This window comes from Eublepharis macularius, chromosome 1 (assembly GCF_028583425.1).
Source record: "Eublepharis macularius isolate TG4126 chromosome 1, MPM_Emac_v1.0, whole genome shotgun sequence".
Lineage (NCBI taxonomy): Eukaryota > Metazoa > Chordata > Lepidosauria > Squamata > Eublepharidae > Eublepharis > Eublepharis macularius.
The window spans coordinates 73,830,161-73,849,753 of NC_072790.1; the positions used below are offsets into that span (position 1 = coordinate 73,830,161).

At 49.7% G+C, this 19,593-nt stretch overlaps 1 protein-coding gene across 1 annotated transcript in view; it reads left to right on the forward strand.

Annotated features, from left to right (window-relative positions):
- The window catches only part of DDX43 (DEAD-box helicase 43), an 87,670-nt gene that overhangs the window by 14,804 nt on the left and 53,273 nt on the right, over positions 1-19,593 (forward strand). The window contains exon 11 of the mRNA XM_054971349.1: positions 4,041-4,128. Within this exon, the coding sequence (XP_054827324.1) occupies positions 4,041-4,128 (88 nt within the window). The remainder of the gene's footprint in view (positions 1-4,040; positions 4,129-19,593) is intronic.

A 19,593-nucleotide genomic window follows, 5' to 3' on the forward strand; every position in this document is an offset into this window, starting at 1 on the left:
TGTGAAAATTTCTTGGGTGTTTATGGAGTTATGAAGAGCCAAGCTGCCATTATAGTTTTGTATGTCTAATCAGAAAAACAAATATTTTCTATAGAATGTTTGTCCCACATAAAAATGGTTGGTGCCTATCAGTTGAAAGTGAAAGAGACAGCTACAGCTATACCAATTAAGATTATCTTCCAGTATTGTTCTTTGTTGTGGGGATATTAAGGGATGTGTGTGTTTTGTTTTGCATCTGAGAAATTTATGATCAAGAAATAGTTGTAATATTTTCAACTGGATAGTTTCCTTTTTTAGTGCTTCTGCCAGTGTCTTTGCTGTATCAGAACATCCCTTACATCCCAGTTTTGGGATGTCAGAATAGATCATCCTGTTCCATTCTTGGCTCCACCTGTTCTCATATCACTTTGTTGGATATCTGGGTTGCCTTACTGCCCACCTTTGCAATCTCCACAATGTTGGTCCTGGTTTTAGGGCAGGTAAGGAGATTAGTGATGTACAAAAGAGAACTAGAACAAATTTGGCTGCAGAGATTACCATTCTGTTATCAAATTCAGATGATTTTTGGTGTCACAAAAATCCAGAGGATTTGGTCCCAAACTCGGAGGCTCTTCCTGTTCTCTATTTGTGTCCTCTTGAGTTTGGAGAGATCACTGACAAGGTGGTCTCTAGCTTGTCACGTTTCTGTCTACGGTGATTTATTTATTTATGTCATTTATAGTTTGCCTTTCTCACTGAGACTCAAGGCGGATTGCACAGTATGAGATTAGTACAATCAGTATCAAGTACATTTCAATACAGTATCAAGGACATTTCATAAACAATACCATAGGGTAAATAGATACAAGTTTAAAAGACATAGTATTAGCAAGAATCCAATACAGAGTAGAAAAAGTACTTAAGCAGAACATAATCAGTTCTAGGACTAACATTAGACAACGTGGAGCACTGGTGGTACATAGGAGTACATATTTAAAGCAGCAGATAAAATGTAAGGCAATATAGTGATGAAGTCTATGGTCCCTAACTCATTAGCGAAGCATCTGAGACCCTTTCCTTACAATATAGCCCTCCCATTTGAGTAAAAAGCCTTTTTGAATAGTTCGGTTTTGCATTGTTTATGAAAAGCCAGGAGAATGGGGGCTCTTCTGACTTCCTCAGGCAGGTCATTCCACAGGATAGGGGCCACCACAGAGAGAGCCCTTGTATGGGCTGCTGCTAACTTCACCTGTGTGCAGCCTGGCACCTGCAGGAGACCCTGTTCAGATGAGCGAAGCTGCTGTAGAGGAACATAGGGAGGGAGGCGGTCCCGTAGGTATGCCGGACCAAAGCCATGAAGAACTTTGTATGTAATAACTAATACCTTGAACTGAGCATGGTAACTGATGGGTAGCCGGTTCGTGAACTGAGGCAGGTTCGTGAAAGTTCGTGGTTCATGAATAGAGATGGGCACGAACAGAAATAAACAAAAAAAAGCCACGAACAGCCCAATCTACTGTTCGCGAACAAGCTGTTCGTGAGGCCCCATTCTAAACGAACAGGTGGTCGTTGCAAGCCTTGTTCGTTGCTGTTCGTCAAGCCAGACAGTCTGGCACCTGCAATCAGTTCCCTTGGCAACTTAGGCAGGGATTGTCTGAACACTGTCTGAACTCCTGCTGTTGCCCTGGAAACCCCAATCTAAGCCCAATTTAGCTTGATAGGCAGGTCTTCCTTTCAAGTGTGGAGCTCCAAATTTGTTACAAGGAAGCAAAGACTAGGTGGGAGGGGGGGCTCCCAGCTCTGACTTTGCAGACAGTGGAGAGAGAGTTGCTGTTGGCATTTTGATAGAGTGCATTGGAGCTTGAATTTTCTTTGTGTATGGTGGGATACGAATTTACCCCTTCAAGTTCCAGAGCTGCTTCCAGGCTCTGGGCCAAGCTATTATTTATTATTGGGACCTTTCCTGCTGCCTGCTCAGGTAAGGTTTCTGGGAGTGGTGTGGTAGGGATCTACTCCTTGAAGTTCCAGGGCTGCCGCCAGGCTCTGAAACCAAGCTATTATTTATTGTTGGTACCTTTTCTGGTGCATGCTCAGGTCAAGTTTCTGGGAGTGGTGCGGTAGGGATCTTGACTTGGATGATGGCTGGAGGAGAGCCTGCTGGCCCCCACGAACAGCCAACCATGAACATGTTCGTGAACAGGGCCATGTTCGTGGTTGTTCGTGAGTCCCTGTTTGTGTTTGACAATGAACGTCATGTTCAGGGTTTTTTCTGTTCATGCCCATCTCTATTCACGAAACACGACGAGCCACGAACTGCATTATTTGTTTTTTTCCTGGTCCGTGCTCATCTCTAAACAGTTTATTTTAAAAAGTAAGATTTTTTTCCCCTGGACTAGAGCCCACTTTGTCAGGTGCTTGTGATAGATCTTGGCTAAGCAGCTATATATGTATATGAGGTTATGCAGAAAAAATAGTAGAGTCAAGGATTATGAAATGCAGAATGTACAAGGTGAGATGTAATTACATGAAATTCAGTTGTTATCAGTAGAATTACAGAAATTATGCATACTAGCAATAGTTGGTGATAACTGATAACATGATTTCTGTACTTTTACTAAACTAGTTAATGCCTGTAAAGGCTGAGGGATCTCCAGTGGGGAATCATTTTAGTCTACAAAGATATTTCTATCCAAGTCTGTCCTAATGTCAGCATCCTCTACATGCGTAGACCTCTACACTTGTTCTGGGGTAAAAAACATCCAGTCTAGTGTATACACTGGTTCCAATTTAATGCAGCAATTTCATTCAAAAGGAAAGAATTGAAAGAGATTGATATTTAATGAACAAGTAAACTTTGTCTTACTCAAGATGCAATATAGCAGGTAATATGTCATAAAAGTAAATAAGACAATGTTACAATACAAAGGAAAGCAAGAGATTCAGCGTAGCGAATCAGTGTGAAAGAAATTTTTACATTGGCTGTCTTGGGTCCGGGGGCTATTGAATTGGTGGTGTTGGAAGAGGATCTGGATCTATATCCAGTGACCAGGAAGGGTTCCTGTGATTCTAGCAGTGGCAGAAGTTTGGGAGTAGAATCTGCTCCCAGGAAGAAGGTCCAGGCACAGAACCTACTATAAAGGGGAAGGACCTGAGGCACCCTTCATATCTACATAGATTTACAAGGGTGCATATGGGCAGCATACCTGAATTAGTTGAATTTGGTGCAGAGTTAGGATCTTAGGTAGGATTGGGTCAGAACTTCAAGACCTGAGTTTCCATTGGTGAATTTTGGGTTGCATTCAGATGGGTTGGTATCAGAATCCAGGCCCCCTTTGTCTTGGGAGTCTGACTGTCATAGGAGAGTTCAAACTTTCTATTGTAGAGTCCTGGAAAATGTGCTAAGATGTTAGGAGACTGGTTTGGTTATGAGTGATTGAATTATGAGTGGCTGTAGATATGGCTCATTCCTGCAAATTTTGTCCATGGAATGGGCTCATTGCCCTACCTGGGTGTATGATTGAGTAATCTAGGAGACTTGTGGGAAAGGAGTTTAGGACTACGGTTATTATCCTGCAAACTTGGCTCTCTGTCATATGGCTAAGAGTGGGGAACTCTGGAGACTGACAAGATAATGGATTCTCTCCTTAGAGCATTCAGGCAGTTGGCTATTTCCATCAGAAAACACCCAAGGAAATCCCTACTCGTGTGATTCCCTGTGCTAGATATCAAACTGGATATTTTATCCAGGCCTCTGGAACCTCATAGCCACAGAGTTGTGGGGTGTGCAAAAATGGTAGGGGGAGGGGCGCGGGCAGTTGTAGAGTGCTGTTGCTGATCTAAAAGTTACCAATCTTCAGCAGAAGAACTTCATATAGAGACTTCTGTGTGAAATTGCTGTTCAATACTTCAAGAAGTTTGGTGCCTTCTCCCAAGGATTTAACAGGAACCTGGGGGTCAAACCTCACCTTGACAGTATGGATGGTGGAAACTACAAGACTGTCAGAAGGAAGAACGGTAACCAGATTTAATTTTTCAGAATTATTTCTTTTTGTTTCCACCAGTGCTACATGGCCAGATGGTGTCCGTCGGCTTGCAAAATCGTATTTGAAAGATCCTATAATTGTATATGTTGGTACTCTCGATTTAGCAGTAAGTTCCTTTTTGTGTCTTCGGGCTGTTTTACTCATAGCTATGTTTGTATTTTGGAATAATCAGTCAATTTGTGTCAGCAATCTAGTCTTCATTTATGTATGGAACTAGACTATATTTGAAAAGTAGGCATGTTATGAAATAACCTGTGAATATCCCATGCTAAAAACAATGAGCTAAAATGAAGATTACAGTATAAAATGTAAAATACACATGTTTATACAAGTTCTGAAGCAAGCATTTACTTAATTTTGAACTTACGGTAAAGTTGTTCAATTTGTTTCTATTTTATCCCCCATTCAAGCACAATGTGGTTGTCACCATACTTACGTTTTAGTTGCCTAATAGATTTTCTGGAATAAATTTTAAATATGGTTGGAAAGAAAAGTACGTCTCTTTATAGTATGGATCAATCAGTTCTTTCTCATACCTTCTCCATATGTTTGGTGGGAGAGCATGATACCATTGCATCCAATGGGGCATGCCTGAGTGTGGCATGTGTACCTAAAATGTGTAAATGTTACACTTTAGCCTAAATCTGATTATCAGTTTCCCTCCCACCCCAAGAATTTTAGGAGTGTATACCCTCTGTAAAAGTTATACTTGTGCATAAATGTTTGTAGAACTCGGAGGCAGGACTAGCCTAGTCTGCACAATATCCTCAGCCTCCACACATCCCCCCCCCCCCCCAATACACACTGCTTATCTCGGCAGTGGGAGGAAGAAGAACCTAGAAAGGGCGGAGGCAGGCCTGAGGAGTAAGCTCACAGCATCTGTGTGCCTGTCATGTTGGAAAATGACATCATTTCCGCTGTGACATGGAAGTGACAGCTTGTGGCAAGGTCAAGTCTATAAAAACATCCCCGAACAGTGAGTTTGGGGCCAGTTCACAGCCTGGTGTGAGCTGACACTTCTTTGTTGCACTGGAAATTACGTCCTTTTCTAATGCACTGGGTGGGCACAGGAGCTTGTGTGTGAGCTTCCCCCTGTTTGGTCCCCAGGGGACCTGCAGTCCTGACATAATATCTGGCAAGAGTACTTTCCACAAGTATTGACTGTTGAAAATTCATTACAGAGAGTAAAGGGTTTTTAAAAACTTTCTGTTGTAATGTGTGTCCTCCCAAGCTCCCCTATGTCGTGTATCCTTGCTAGACTGTCTAAAAGAAGCTGTAGAAGCTATTAATTTGAAAAGGAATGTAAGATAGTCTCCATTCTTTCAGATAAGTTGGGATCAGAACTGAATGGCCAACAGACACCGAAAACCTCTTTCGAGGGAGCATAATCCAAACATTCTAGTAGCCATAGGCCAACACGATCATGTGAAATTGTCACAGAATTCCTGAAGTGGCAAGCTAATAACCCAACATGGCAAATATATGTGATAACCTTTCTAAATGATAGATGTCATGTAAAAGTAGAAAACTCCTAATGGTGATAGTATGAAGTAGACTAGAGCTTCCTGTCCTGCCCTAGAGAAAGAGAAGCTAGTAGAAACCGTTGTCAGATCCAGGCTTCAATCTTTCAGTTGTATTTCGTCTAGATACCATTCCTCCTACTTAGTTGTTTTCATGCATTCTGTCTCTCAATAACTGGCTGCTTCCACATTTCAAATCACTCATTGCTATTACAGAGCTCCAACACCTCTTCCTTTTGTTGACTGCCAGTGTCAGCCAATGGCATTCTGATTGGGAAAGTAGTATTTAGTTGCTAAAAATAGTTCCATTACAATTTACTTGTTCTCTTCAATTTTCAGCAGCAGTGGGGGTGAGGCTGGTAATTAGGATGACAGCTGTGTCACAGGAGAGAGGCTTTCAGAATTCTCCCCTACGTGTTTTCCTATAGGACATATAACACCACGGAGGTGATTTACATAAAGGTAAACAGAGCCCTGTGGCGCAGAGTGGTAAGCTGCAGTACTGCAGCCCAAGCTCTGCTCACAATCTGAGTTCAATCCTGGCAAAAAAAAGCCGGGTTCAAGTAGCTGGCTCAAAGTTGACTCAGCCTTCCATCCTTCCGAGGTTGGTAAAATGAGTACCCAGTTCCCTGGGGGTAAATTGTAGATGACTGGGGAAGGCAGTGGCAAACCACCCCATAACAAAAGTCTGCCAAGAAAATGTCGTGATGCAATGTCCCCTCATGGGTCAGTAATGACTCGGTGCTTGCACCTTTACCTTTACCTTAGAGGTAGGGGAAGCATTTAAACCCATTCCTTCAACTTTGTAGCTGCATTTTTCTTCCCTGCCCCTTGCAGGTGACTGAAAATACATGCAGGAGGTGGTATCACAGACCTCCATCTCACCTAAATTAACTGTAAGCACTGGAGAATCTTTCTTTGAATTTAACCATCTTGGAATTCTCCCCTCCCCTATCCAACCCAGAGGAAGAAGTCCCAAGAATTGAATTCTCTGCCTTTTGAGTTCCCAGATTCTGGCATTTGGTTTGTTCTTTTCCCCTTCTTCCATTCCATTTAGAGCTGCATCTTCCAAGCTGTTTTCCCAGTATGTCAAGGGATATTTTATTTCTCCATCAATGGAGGAAGAGGTGCCCTTTAACTTTGGGACACACCTCCCATTCTTTCAGCAAGGCAGGGCACATGCAAATTTATTTGCAAGGCTTTCTCATCCAGCTGGAGGTGGACACCCAGTCTATACTCAGCATGCTGCACATTAGGACAAGCTTCTACAGCCCCTCTTCTCGATTAGGCCTCTTTAGGCCCAAACACTTTAAAAACCGGTAAAAGGATTCAGCAGCCTCCCACTCCCACTGAGTGGAAGGCTGCATTCTTCCCACTCAGTTTTCAAACATGAAAGCAATAAGTCATTACTTTTCTCCCTCTGAGGCGGAGGACGTCATGGGTGTTTCCCACTGTCCAATCGGGGAGAAAGGAAGTTGATTTTTCTTCCTCTTACGTTTGGGACCACCCTCTCCTCCTCAGTTCTTTTCCTGCCTCAGGGGAGAGCACTACTCTTTAGGATAGCTCTGCTACCTTTGATCTTCTCCTACCTAAAACTCATTCCTTTTTTCACTTCCTCTCATCTATACTATATATTTCTCTTCCTCCTTCACCTCTCTACCTTGTGCTCTGAAAGAAGCCAGGGAAAAGACAAGCGGATGGCATCAAAGGAGTCATCGGACTCCGAGGACTCATTTATGGAAAGGGCTGAGGGCTGCCTCCCAGGAGCCGTCCTTCCGGCGGCGGAGGCAGGCCCTGCCGGGTCCGACTTGCCTCGAAGGCTTGTTCGGCCCCCTGGCGAAGGAGCGCAGACGGAGGAGAGACAGCCCGCACAAAAACGGCCCCATCTACAGCAGAAGGAGCCAGGGAAAACCGTGCGTCGGCAATGGCCGACTGGAGGCAGCGCGGAACTGCGAGGCTCAGTTTTGGCGGGAAACACCGCGGCAGGCGATTTCCCGCCAAATGACAATGACACGCTTGCCAGTCTCCTGGCGGGAGAAGCGCAACCCAGGCATGAACTTTCAGCTCAGAGCCTCGACGGACGCACTCCTTCAGACAATGTAAGTGCATCCTCCAGCGTTTTGTCCCCCGAAATCCTAGCTGCAATTAGGAAGTCCCTAAGAGAAGAACTTTGGGCCCTTTGTCAGCCAGAGGACACTGATCCTTCTCCCCTCTCATGCCCCAGTCTTCCTGGAACAAGCAGCAGACAAGGTAGCTCTTGGCCCACAAAGGCAGCCAGAAAGCAAATGCAAGAGAAGGGATATTGTAAACCTCCTGGATGGATGGAAGAGGATCCCTCACCTAGTGAGGAATCGGAGGAGGGGGAGTTTCTATCTGAGGAAGAACAGGAGATAGAATCCAGTTCTGAGCAATCTCATAGGCTATTTCAGTCAGAGGACTATCAGTATTTACTGGCAAAGACTCTTTCAGCTCTGGATCTGAAAGAGACTGAAATCGGGGAGGAGGAGGAGGTCAAAACTCAGGGTCATAAGCCAAGACCTAAAGGGAATAGGGAATTTTTTCCACGATCAGAGAACAAGATCAGGGGTTTCCCGTTCCCAGAATACTTTGAACGACAGCTTAAGGCAGAATGGTCTATGCCAGCTGCAAGTAAACAAGTTCCTAAAGCTATCAAGAAACTGTATGTCTTGCCTAACTTTGTCAATGAGCTATTGCAGGTTCCAGTAATCGATGCACCGGTGGCAGCACTCCAATCCCAGGGTCTGCTTTCGGAAGACGGACAAGGCACGATCAGAGATGGCCTTGACGAAAAGGGCGAGGCAGTTCTCAAAAGAGCACATGAGGCTATGGCCATCTCTATCAAGGCCTCTGCAATCGCGTCCATGGTGTCAAGAGCATCGGTGGTATGAATTAGGAGACTGATCCAACTACTCCCTGAGAACAACAAGAGACTGTTGGAGGGAGCCAACAGGATCCTTAAAGCCTGCACATTCGCTGCTGATGCAACACTGGACTCACTATCTCTCACATCCAGAGCAATGGCGGCCACAGCGAGGTGCCTTTTATGGCTCAGGGCATGGCCTGCTGATCTGCAAGCAAAAATTATACTGATGTCTTATCCTTTCCAAGGAGGGAAGCTTTTTGGTGACCAACTGGAAAAGATTTTGGTGGAGACCAAGGACAAAAAGAAGGCGCTTCCCAAGTCCTTGAAGCGACCAGAGAGGCGATCATTCGTCTGTCAACCATTTCGATCTCACCATACGCTGCCCAGAAGCCGACAGGACTCTAAACGCGGCTGGACTGGCCCCCGGGGGCAGTCAAGGAGAGGCAGCTTCCATTCAAAGTTTGTCAGACAACAAGGACACCGAGGCAGCAGGCAAGATTCTGAGGACAAGGGGCAGAAGCCCTGACTTACAAAGCGCTCCGGTGGGAGGGAGACTGCTCCAGTTTCAAAAAGCATGGAAGGAGTCAAAGGTGGATGCCTGGGCATCAGGAGTAGTCTCCAATGGATATCTCATCGAATTCGAGACCTTCCCATCAGAGCGGTTTATAGTCTCTCCTCTCAGGAAAGACCCTCACAGACAGGCCATCACTATACACGCAGTTCACCATCTTTTAGATATTGGAGCAGTCGAACCCATCCCCCTCTACGAAAGAGGACAGGGAGTGTATTCGATTTTCTTCACAGTCCCCAAAAAGAATGGGGACTGGAGGTCAATACTGGACTTAAAGTATGTCAACCACTTCATCCAAGTGAGACACTTCAGAATGGAAACTCTGCGTTCCATCATGGAGGCCCTGCAACAAGGAGAGTTCCTAACCTCCATAGACTTGACAGAGGCTTATCTACACGTACCCATCACAGCTGTCCACCGGAAGTTTCTGAGATTCTGTGTAATGGACACTCATCTACAGTTCCGAGCAATGCCTTTTGGACTAGCAACAGCCCCACGAGTATTCACCAAGCTACTGGTGGTACCAATTATCAGGCTCAGGGAAAGGGGGCTCCACTTGCATCCTTACTTAGACGACATCTTAATAAGATCGGCCCCCAGAGACTTCTCTCTCAAAGAGACGACGGTGGCAATCCAGTTCTTAGAGAAACATGGGTTTCTGATCAATCGTTCCAAATGCTCTCTCCAGCCATCGCAGAGCCTAGAACATCTGGGCATGATACTAGACACAAGGGAAGGCTGCGTATTTCTTCCCGAAGAGAAGAGAATCAAGACCAAGCGCCTGGTCTCAAGTGTGATTGGACAAAAGTCATCCTTACTGATGGAACTAGCCAAACTCATGGGTCTACTTGTGGCGAACTCAGAAACCATCTACTGGGGGCGATTTCACACCAGACCACTACAGTCTCTATTGCAGCCCTTCCAGCTCCAGATTGCACAGAGGGCAAAGATCAAGATTCAAGTCCCAAGATCTGTCAGGGAAAGCCTAAAGTGGTGGCTGGACGACACCAATCTGGGTCAGGGCAAGTGTTTCCTTTCCCCACGTCTCATTCAGATCTTCACAGATGCCAGCCTGGTAGGCTGGGGAGCCACTCTAGAGGGCAGCCCAGCCCAGGGCGAGTGGTCAGACAAGGAGAGGAAACTTCCCATCAGTGTGCTAGAAATGAGAGCTGTATTCCTAGCCTTGTCACATTTCAGCAGTCAGATCAAGTTCAGCCATGTCCTGGTGCACACGGACAATGTGGCGGCAAAGACTTATATAAACAAACAAGGGGGAACCAGATCCTCCCATTTACAGCGAGAAGCCCACAAGATTGTCAGTTGGGCGGAAGACAATCTCAAGTCACTTCAAGCAGAACATATCAGGGGAATACACAACGTCCATGCAGATTGACTGAGCAGGGAATTCCTTCATCCGGGAGAATGGTCCCTCAAAAGGGACATTTTTCTACTAGTGACAGCACACTTTGGGACTCCGTCAGTGGATCTCTTTGCTTTCCATCACAACAACCAGCTCCCATGGTTCTTCTCTCGGTTCTTTCACCCTTGAGCGGAGGGCATGGATGCATTGACATCCCCGTGGCCGCAAGGGCTCCTGTATGCCTTTCCTCCTCTCCCAACGATCCCCAGGTTACTGAGGAAGATAAGGGAACAGAGAGCAAACGTAATTCTAATTGCTCCTGGGTGGCCACGAAGACCATGGTTCATCTTCGTTCTTCTGTGCCTCCACACATGGGGACTGCGCAGGCGCAGGCCAGCCGCCGGAGAATTTTCTAGAGCTTCCATGGCTCCGAAGGGGCCGTTTGTCGCGCGCCTCAGCGACCGTTTTCCCGCCCAAACGGTCACGTGATCCTCCAGCGACCAACGGCCCCTTCCCTCAGTTCTCTTCTTGCCGCCGCTTGGAGAGAACGTGAGCTTCGTTGCTCTGTGCTTTTGTGCTTCGTGCTTTATTCTGACTGATTGCTTGGCTTTTGACTTCGGACTTCGTGACCTCGACTATTCTTCGGATCTCGTTTTGGACTTTGTTGTGGACTCGGTAATTTGACTCAGACTGTTTTTGACCTTCCCTTCGCGTGCCCCTGAAGATGGCCTCAAAGGCTCTCTTCAAGCATTGCCTCCAATGCCACACGAAAATGGCCAAAACTGATGGCCATGAACTGTGCCTGTTTTGTTTGGGGGAGACCCATAATGTGTCGGCCTGTAAGATTTGCCAGGGCTTCACCAGCAAGGCCCGACAGGAGCGCAAGGCCCGACTGAACTCCTCCCTGTGGCAGAAGGTCATGTCCGGAGGCGCTCCGTTGCCCTCCCCCAAGGCCGGCCCTAGCCCCTCTGCCGAACGGCATTCAAGAGCTGGCTCAGTGGCCTCCGCGAGGTCGGGGTCGAAACCGCGTCCCCCGAGTACCTCGGCGTCGAGAGCGGCCTCTCCAGCGCAGGGACCGGTGCGGCCGCCCCGTAGCGCGTCATCTACCAGGTCGGATCCGAGACCAGCTTCGGAACCGAGGATCCTGGTACCGAGTCCCCGGTCGGAACCGACGACCGGTTCGATCCCGATCAAGACGAAGAGGTCGAAGCCGAGGTCCCCTTCGAAGGCGAGGAGCGCGTCGGTTCCGAGGTCTTCTTCGGAACCAGCTAAGAAGAAGAAGAAGACCAAGCACCATCGGTCGCCGCGTCCCGCTCCTCAGGAGGAGGTCATCGTGCTTCCTCACACGCCTTCCCCTCATCTGGGCTCCCCGGAGCCAGAAGACATCTCCATTCCGGTGCCGGATCCGATGGCCTTCGAGACGGTGCCCGCAGAATTCTCGTCGGGGCCGGAGCCGAGCCCGCACCGTCGGAGCCGACCATCGCTTCCCCTTCGGTCGCCGAGCCCGTCTCCTCGTCGGAGCCGTCCGTCGCCTGCCCGTCTGTCTCCACCTCTGGTCGGTCGTGAGCGGCATGGTTCCGGGGACAGTGTCCGATCAGTCCGGTCCGCTGCGTCCCGGCATCGACAGGCTTCCTACCTCCCCTCGCCATACCATTGCCAATGGGAGGGGGCACCTGCGGGTTTCTCCGTGTCGGAACCGAGGCCTTCGACATCGAGGTCGGCGTGGGCTCCCCCTCCGCTCCAGGTTCCGGAATCCCAGCTCGGTTCCGATGAGGAGGAAGTGGAGGGCTTTGGCGGCTACCAGTCGGAGTCCTGGTCCGAACCGTCGCCAGCTGAGGAGCTAGTGCCATCTGCGGACTCGCCATTCGAGGACCTCCGCATCTATGCCGACCAGATGGCAAGGATGGCCAAGGCTCTCGAGATGGATATCTCTTCGGCAGTCCCCCAGACCAAGGACAAGCTCCTCAAGCGTATCTATGGGGATAATCCGGCGTACGTTGGCTTCCCCATGCTCGAGGGTATTGAGGAGATTGTGGAGAAGGTGTGGCAGGTGCCCTGTGATCAACCTCCAACATCCAAGCGCATCGAGCAGCTTTACAAGATCAAGCAGGGCACCTGGCCGGCGTTGGTGAAGCACCCTCCACCTTCCTCCTTGGTCACAGAGGAGTTCAACCCCCGACGATCGGGTCACTCCTCGGTGCCTGCCGATAAAGAGGGCAAGAAACTTGATGCCATGGGCAGGCGCCAGTACATCGTCGCTTCGCTGGGTCTCAGGATCGCCAACTACCAGACCATCATGGCAGGGTACCAACTGTACCTCTGGGAGAAGTTGGCATCCTACACTCGAGACCTCCCACCTGAGCAGAAGGCTGTCGTCTCCCTGTTGCAGACAGAGGCTGTCCGGCTGTCTAAACAGCAAATGAATGCTGGGAGCCACGCTGCCGACACTGCTGCTCGGGGAATGGCTTCAGCGGTGGTCCTCAGGCGCCACTCCTGGTTGCGGTCTACGGCCCTGTCCCAGGAGGTGCGTTCCAGGGTGGAGAGCATGCCCTTTGAAGGGGACTCGCTGTTCTCCAAATCGACCGACGAGACCCTGAAAAAGAAGAAAGAGGACAGGCAGACGGCGCGGTCCTTGGGTCTGGCTCCTGCGGACAAGCCCTCCTCCAGGTCACGGTACGCTCCCCGGTCCGGCCCTTACCACTATCAGGGCAGATACCACCAGCAGCGGCCGGGCTACCAGCAGTATCCTGCCTACCAGCAGCGGTCTTACCCTCCCGCACAACAGCAGAGGAGGCGTCGGCCCTTCAAGCCTCGTCCGGCACAGCAACCGGCCCAGCAGAAGGATCAGCAGGGCGCTGGGAGGCAGTACTGACGGGTCACGCCAGCCGTATCCCCGAACTTTTCGGACAGACTGAGTCCACTCCTCTCTGAGTGGGAGTCAATAACATCTGACTCATGGGTCTTAACTATTGTTGAACTGGGATACGGGCTGGAGTTTGTTGAGCTGCCTAGATGCAGTTCACCCCTGACAGCTGTCAATAACACTATGGCCGAGCTGGATGCGGAGATCGTGTCGCTCTTGGCCAAGGGTGCTGTGGAAGAATTGCCCTATGAGGACTCTGTAAAGGGTTTCTTCTCTAGGTTCTTCCTGGTCCCTAAGAAGGATGGGGGCTTACGTCCCATTTTAGATCTGAGGGGCCTTAATGCCTTCCTCAAGGTGACCAAATTCAAAATGGTTACGTTGGCGGCTGTGATCGCCTTGCTGAAACAGGGAGATTGGTTTGCGGTTCTTGACTTAAAAGACGCATACTTTCACGTGGGCATACGGAAGGAGCACAGGAAATACCTGAGCCTTGTTTACCGGCAAAGGGTTTTCCGGTATAAGGTGCTCCCCTTTGGCCTGTCCACTGCCCCACGAGTGTTCACTAAATGTGTGGCCCCTGTGGTTTCCTTCCTACGGGAAGAAGGCTGTACCATCTTTCCGTACCTCGATGACTGGCTCATCGTGGCTGAATCGGAGTCTAGGCTGGTGCAGGACATCGGCTTGGTACTTAGTACTTGCCAACGCCTGGGGCTCCTGGTGAACTTGGAGAAATCCAAGCTGGTGCCCAACTGCAAGGTGTCCTACATTGGTGCACTTTTGGACTCTGTGGAGGGTAAGGCCCTGCTCCCCTTGGAGAGGGCTCGGTCCCTAAGGGGTCTAGTGTCCATGTTTAAAAGGAACCGGTTCCAGTCTGTGCGCACTATCCAGTGCTTACTAGGGCATATGGCAGCGGCCACCTCTGTGGTGCCTTTCGCTAGGCTGCGTATGCGCCCTCTCCAGAACTGGTTTGTGCGGAGGTACGATGCTCTACTGCACCCTCCGTCCCTCAAATTCTCTATCCCGAGGGTCATCCTCTCCTCCTTGGATTGGTGGCTGTCTGATGACAACTTGTTTAGAGGGACCCCTTTTGGGTATCAACACCATGACATCACGGTTACCACTGATGCCTCTCTGATGGGATGGGGGGCTTACTGTGGTGATGTGTCTGTGCAAGATGTCTGGTCTGACAGGGAAAAGACCCTCCATATCAATGTGCTTGAACTAAGGGCCATTCGTTTCGCACTTGTGTCTCTTACAGCACTGCTGAGAAATCGTCAGGTCTTGGTGCAGACGGACAACACGACTGCCATGTACTACGTGAATCAGCAGGGGGGCACAGTGTCCATGGCCCTGTGCCGGGAAGCCACACTCACTTGGCAGTGGGCTATCAAGAACGGCGTGTCGCTCCGTGCTATACACGTGGCTGGGTCAGACAATGCCCGGGCAGATGCCCTCAGCAGGGTCCCTTTGCTGGACCACGAGTGGGAACTGAACGGAGAGTGCATTGGGCCGATCTTCCAGATGTGGGGTCATCCAGTGATAGACGTGTTCGCCACTGCGGCGACCACCAAGGCCCACACGTTCTGTTCCAGGGCAGGGAGCGACCCCCTCTCTATTGGGGATGCCTTCCAGTTTACGTGGACGCAGGGCTTGCACTACATGTTTCCTCCGTTCCCCTTGATTCCCAGGGTCCTGTGCAAGATAGAGGAGGACGGGACGGACTGCATCCTAGTGGCCCCCTTCTGGCCACGGCAGGTTTGGTTCCCGAAGCTCCTGCGGATGTCCCAACGGACATATGTGAGTCTGCCCCCTCGGCAAGACCTTCTCCTAAACGGGAGCCTAGTCCACCACGATCCCAGGAAGCTGCACCTAACGGCTTGGCGGATCGTTCCTCCCCGATAGGCTTTACTGACGAGGTACAGAGGGTCCTCCTGAATGCTCGTCGGCCATCCACTAGGCGCGCTTATGCGGCCAAGTGGCGCAGGTTTGAGCTCTGGGCACTTGCCAGAGGAGTGGTTCCTGACAGCAGTCCCTTGGGGGTTGTGTTCGAGTATTTGTGCCACTTGCGTGGCCTGGGCTTGAAGGTGTCCTCCCTCAAGGTACACTTGGCAGCGATATCAGCTGCTCACGCCCGAGTTGAGGGTGCTACGGTGTTTTTCTCACCCACAATCCCGCCAGTTCCTTAAGGGCATGTACAATCTTTACCCACCTGTGTCGGCGCCAGTGCCTCAGTGGTCGCTGTCCTTGGTGCTCTCACGTCTCATGTTGCCTCCTTTTGAACCTATGGCTACATGCCCCTTGGATATGCTATCCTACAAGGTAGCATTCTTGGTGGCCGTCACATCGGCCAGAAGAGTCAGTGAGCTGTCTGCACTGCGGTCTGACCCTCCCTTTCTTGTGTTTCATCCCAACAAGGTGGTCCTGCGTCCCTGCCTCGGGTTCCTGCCCAAGGTGGTGTCCGCCTTCCACCTCTCGCAGGATATCTCACTGCCTGCATTCTTTCCTCAACCTTCCTCTAAGGGGGAAAAGGCCCTTCATTCCCTGGACTTGAAGAGGGCCCTAGCCTATTACCTGGATAGGACAAAAGAATTCCGCACCTGTCCTCACCTGTTTGTATGTTTTGGGACCAAGGACAAGGGTAACAGGGCTTCCTCACAGACCCTGTCTAGGTGGATTGTGACGGCCATTAGCAAGGCCTATTCCCTGGCAGGGGTGGCTTGCCCGCTTCAAGTAAGAGCCCACTCCACGCGGTCCCAAGCATCCTCTTCGGCACTCCTCAGGGGGGTGCCCCTGGTTAACATTTGTAAAGCAGCCACATGGTCCTCTGCAGACACCTTTGTCAGGCATTACGCCGTTGATGTCAATGCGGAGCAGGATGTATCTGTGGCCAAGGCTGTCTTACACTCCCTTTTTTCCTGAGGGAGTTTTGGAATGACTTTCTTGGCGTACCTGCTGGGTACCCTTGAGTGAAAGTGTGTATATATGTACCTGGGGGTGTGTATATATGTAAATATTGAGTATTTATGTGTCCTTACACAGTATTTTTACATAGATGTATATACGCATATCTATTTATTGTTGATCTTGTTTGCTTAATAAAATTGTGTTGGACTTCACCCCCGCCTTCCTTATTGTGTGAAGCTTGGTACACTCCCATGTGTGGAGGCACAGAAGAACGAAGATGAAAACAGGGTTAACATACCTGTAACTTATGTTCATCGAGTTCTTCTGTGCTGACACACAACCCTCCCTCCTACCCCGCTGTGAACTCCAATGCACGATATTGTGATGGCTGTAACGGAAATTGGTGTTTTTAAGGTGTTATGGCTGAAGTGTGTTGGTCAAGCGGCGGCAAGGGAGAACTGAGGGAAGGGGCCGTTGGTCGCTGGAGGATCACGTGACCGTTTGGGCGGGAAAACGGTCGCTGAGGCGCGCGACAAACGGCCCCTTCGGAGCCATGGAAGCTCTAGAAAATTCTCCGGCGGCTGGCCTGCGCCTGCGCAGTCCCCATGTGTGTCAGCACAGAAGAACTCGATGAACATAAGTTACAGGTATGTTAACCCTGTTTTTTCAACCCTTCAGCTAATGTCGTTAGCACCACCACTCAGGCTACCAGCCCATCCAGACCTTCTGTAGCAAGGCCCCATATGGCATCCTCGTCCAGAATGGTGGTCCTTGACCAGATGGAGATTGAGCGGGGCCACTTCCAACATGAAGGATTCTCTCCAGAGATCATAAATACCTTACTGGCCTCTAGGAAGGGATCCACTATTAGAATCTACAGTTCCTCTTGGAAGGCCTTTTACCAGGTGGTGCAGACGAAAGAAAGTAGATGCACTCGACCCATCCTTGCAATCCATTCTGGGATTCTTACAGGAGGGCCTGGACAGGAGCCTGAGACCCGCAACATTGAGGAAGCAGATTGCAGCCATTAGTTCGGTCATCCCGATGATCAATGGGGTAACTCTGGCCTCTCACCCTCACATTAAAAGGTTCTTGCGAGGGGCCACCCTACTGTGAATCCTCCTGCAGTACATCGATTCCCAACTTGGCACTTGAATATGGTACTTTTGGCCCTAACTAAAGCACCCTTTGAGCCAATTAAAGACATCCCTCTAAGATGGTTAAGACTCAAGACCATATTTCTCGTGGCAATTATGTTGTCGTGTCGAATCTCAGAAATGAGAGCCCTGTCCATCTGGCCGGACCTATGCATCTTTCATAAGGACAAGGTGGTCTTAAGAACCGACCCAGCGTTCTTACCCAAGGCATATTGTACCTTTCATAGATCCCAAGAGATCGACTTGCCGTCCTTTTGTCCAAGGCCGGAACATCAAAGGGAACGTGAATGGCACAATTTGGATGTGCGACGGGCCCTGAAGGCGTATATAATCAGGACGGATAAAATCCGACAGACGGATTCCCTCTTTATCAACATTTCTCAGCCTAGAGTAGGACATCACATGTCTTCATCAGCTATTGCCTATAACATTAAAACATGCATTGGAGAAGCTTATAAGGCTCTCAAGATGGACATTCCAGCAGGAATTACGGCTCACTCAACCAGGAGTGCGGCTACAAATGCATCCTTGAGGAGAAATGCTTCCATCTCGGAGATTTGCAAGGCGGCCACCTGGTCATCAACGTCCACTTTTATCAAGCATTACCATCTACATACTTATGCTTCGGCTGATGCAGCCTTTGGACGAAGAGTGCTTCAGCATGTAGTAGGAGACGAAGACTCTATCCCTCCCAGATTATAGAGAACTGCTTTGGGAGCACCCGCAATGTCCTCTGCATCAGAGGGAGAATGGACCTTTGGACACTTACCGTGAAGGGTCCTTCTCCTCTGAGGACAGGAAGACATCGTGCCCTCCCAGGAGCTTTTTCTGCTGTTGGGACTGAACTGCAATGTTCGATAATCCTTTTTTCCTACTACACCTTTGCTGCACTTTCTCACTTTACCTAAATCATTCTCTTCTGAATGTTGGTTATTTGTTGATGTTTTACACGTTGTTGCTGTCTCTATTTAAGGTTACAGTTAATTTTAGACTAGTGTGTACTAAGGAGTTGGAACGGCTGAGGGGAGTCACCCAAACTGAAGAGGAGAGGGTGATCCCACACGGAAGAGGAAGAAAAATCAACTTCCTGCCTCCCCGATTAGACGGTAGGAAACACCCACAATGTCCTCCTGTCCTCAGAGGAGAAGGACCCTTCACGGTAAGTGTCCAAAGGTCCATTCTCCTCCTTTGTCAAGATCCTGGCAGGGACAATGAGTGCACAGCTGACTGTCCCCTGTTACCAGGTTGCAATAGCAGTTGACCCCAACAGAGTTTCAAAGCAGAGCTTCCTCAATATGTCTATGTTCACCTTTTCCATGTCCTCGGGATGGGGAAGAGACAGTTGAGCTACCAGTAATAGAGACCCTTCTCATTGCAGTGATCCCCCCACACACACACTTCAAAACCTTGGCAGCAGAATGGAGCACCCAGAAGACCCTTTACTGAGCTGAGGTCTTAGTGTCAGCAAAGGCCTATCAACAGGACTTCTGCCTGCACTACAGGCAGTTTAGAGACAGTGAGGCTCTCTGAAGCTTCCCCTCCCCACTTGTCTGGAGGTGCTAGGGTTTCCCTGCGGACTTACGTGGTCCAGTAGAAGAGCTGAGAGAGGAGGCGGCAGGAGCAGACATGATGGAAGACGGTGGCAGCAGTCCAGTGGCAATGTGGGAGCAATAGCGGAGCAGTGCGGAGTGGCAGGAGCGTTAGCTGAGAAGACAAGGGAAGGAAGTGGGACAGCGGGGAAGCCCCTGGTTGGGCCAAAAGCCCTCACAGGTGCGGGGACATGGGTCGCAGCCTGGGAGCAGGGCGGTCGTTCTGCCAGGACAGCTCCTATAAAAGAGAGCCAACAGGAAGAGCTGGGGAGGAAGAAGCTGTCGAGACTGGTGTTGGCAGAGAGAGAGAGAGAGCAAGAGGAGTGAGTGAGAGCTTACAAGCAACCACAGCCACAGCGAGGGAGAGATGATGAGGGGATGCTGTAAACCCCCCTCCTCCCCCATTCTGAGGCTAATCTGATGCCTATAACCAAGAGAAAAAGGCCAGCCTGGAGAGCACGCTCCCCTCAGCATCCGGCCACCCAGGCGCAGAGCTTGACACCACTGTTGTCAACTGTTCTTGCAATCCCATCTGCCTCCAGAGTTCTGGAGTATGAAGGATTGTGCTCTACAGCCTGGCCTCTCCGTCTTCTGTGGACGCTATTGCAGTCAGCATTCAGTGGTGGGAGGGACAACACTATACATGCAGAACTTACAGCATGTTTCTAGGTGCGTTGACAGGCTCAACCTTCCCTTCTTAAGTATATTGGGTTAATTATTCTC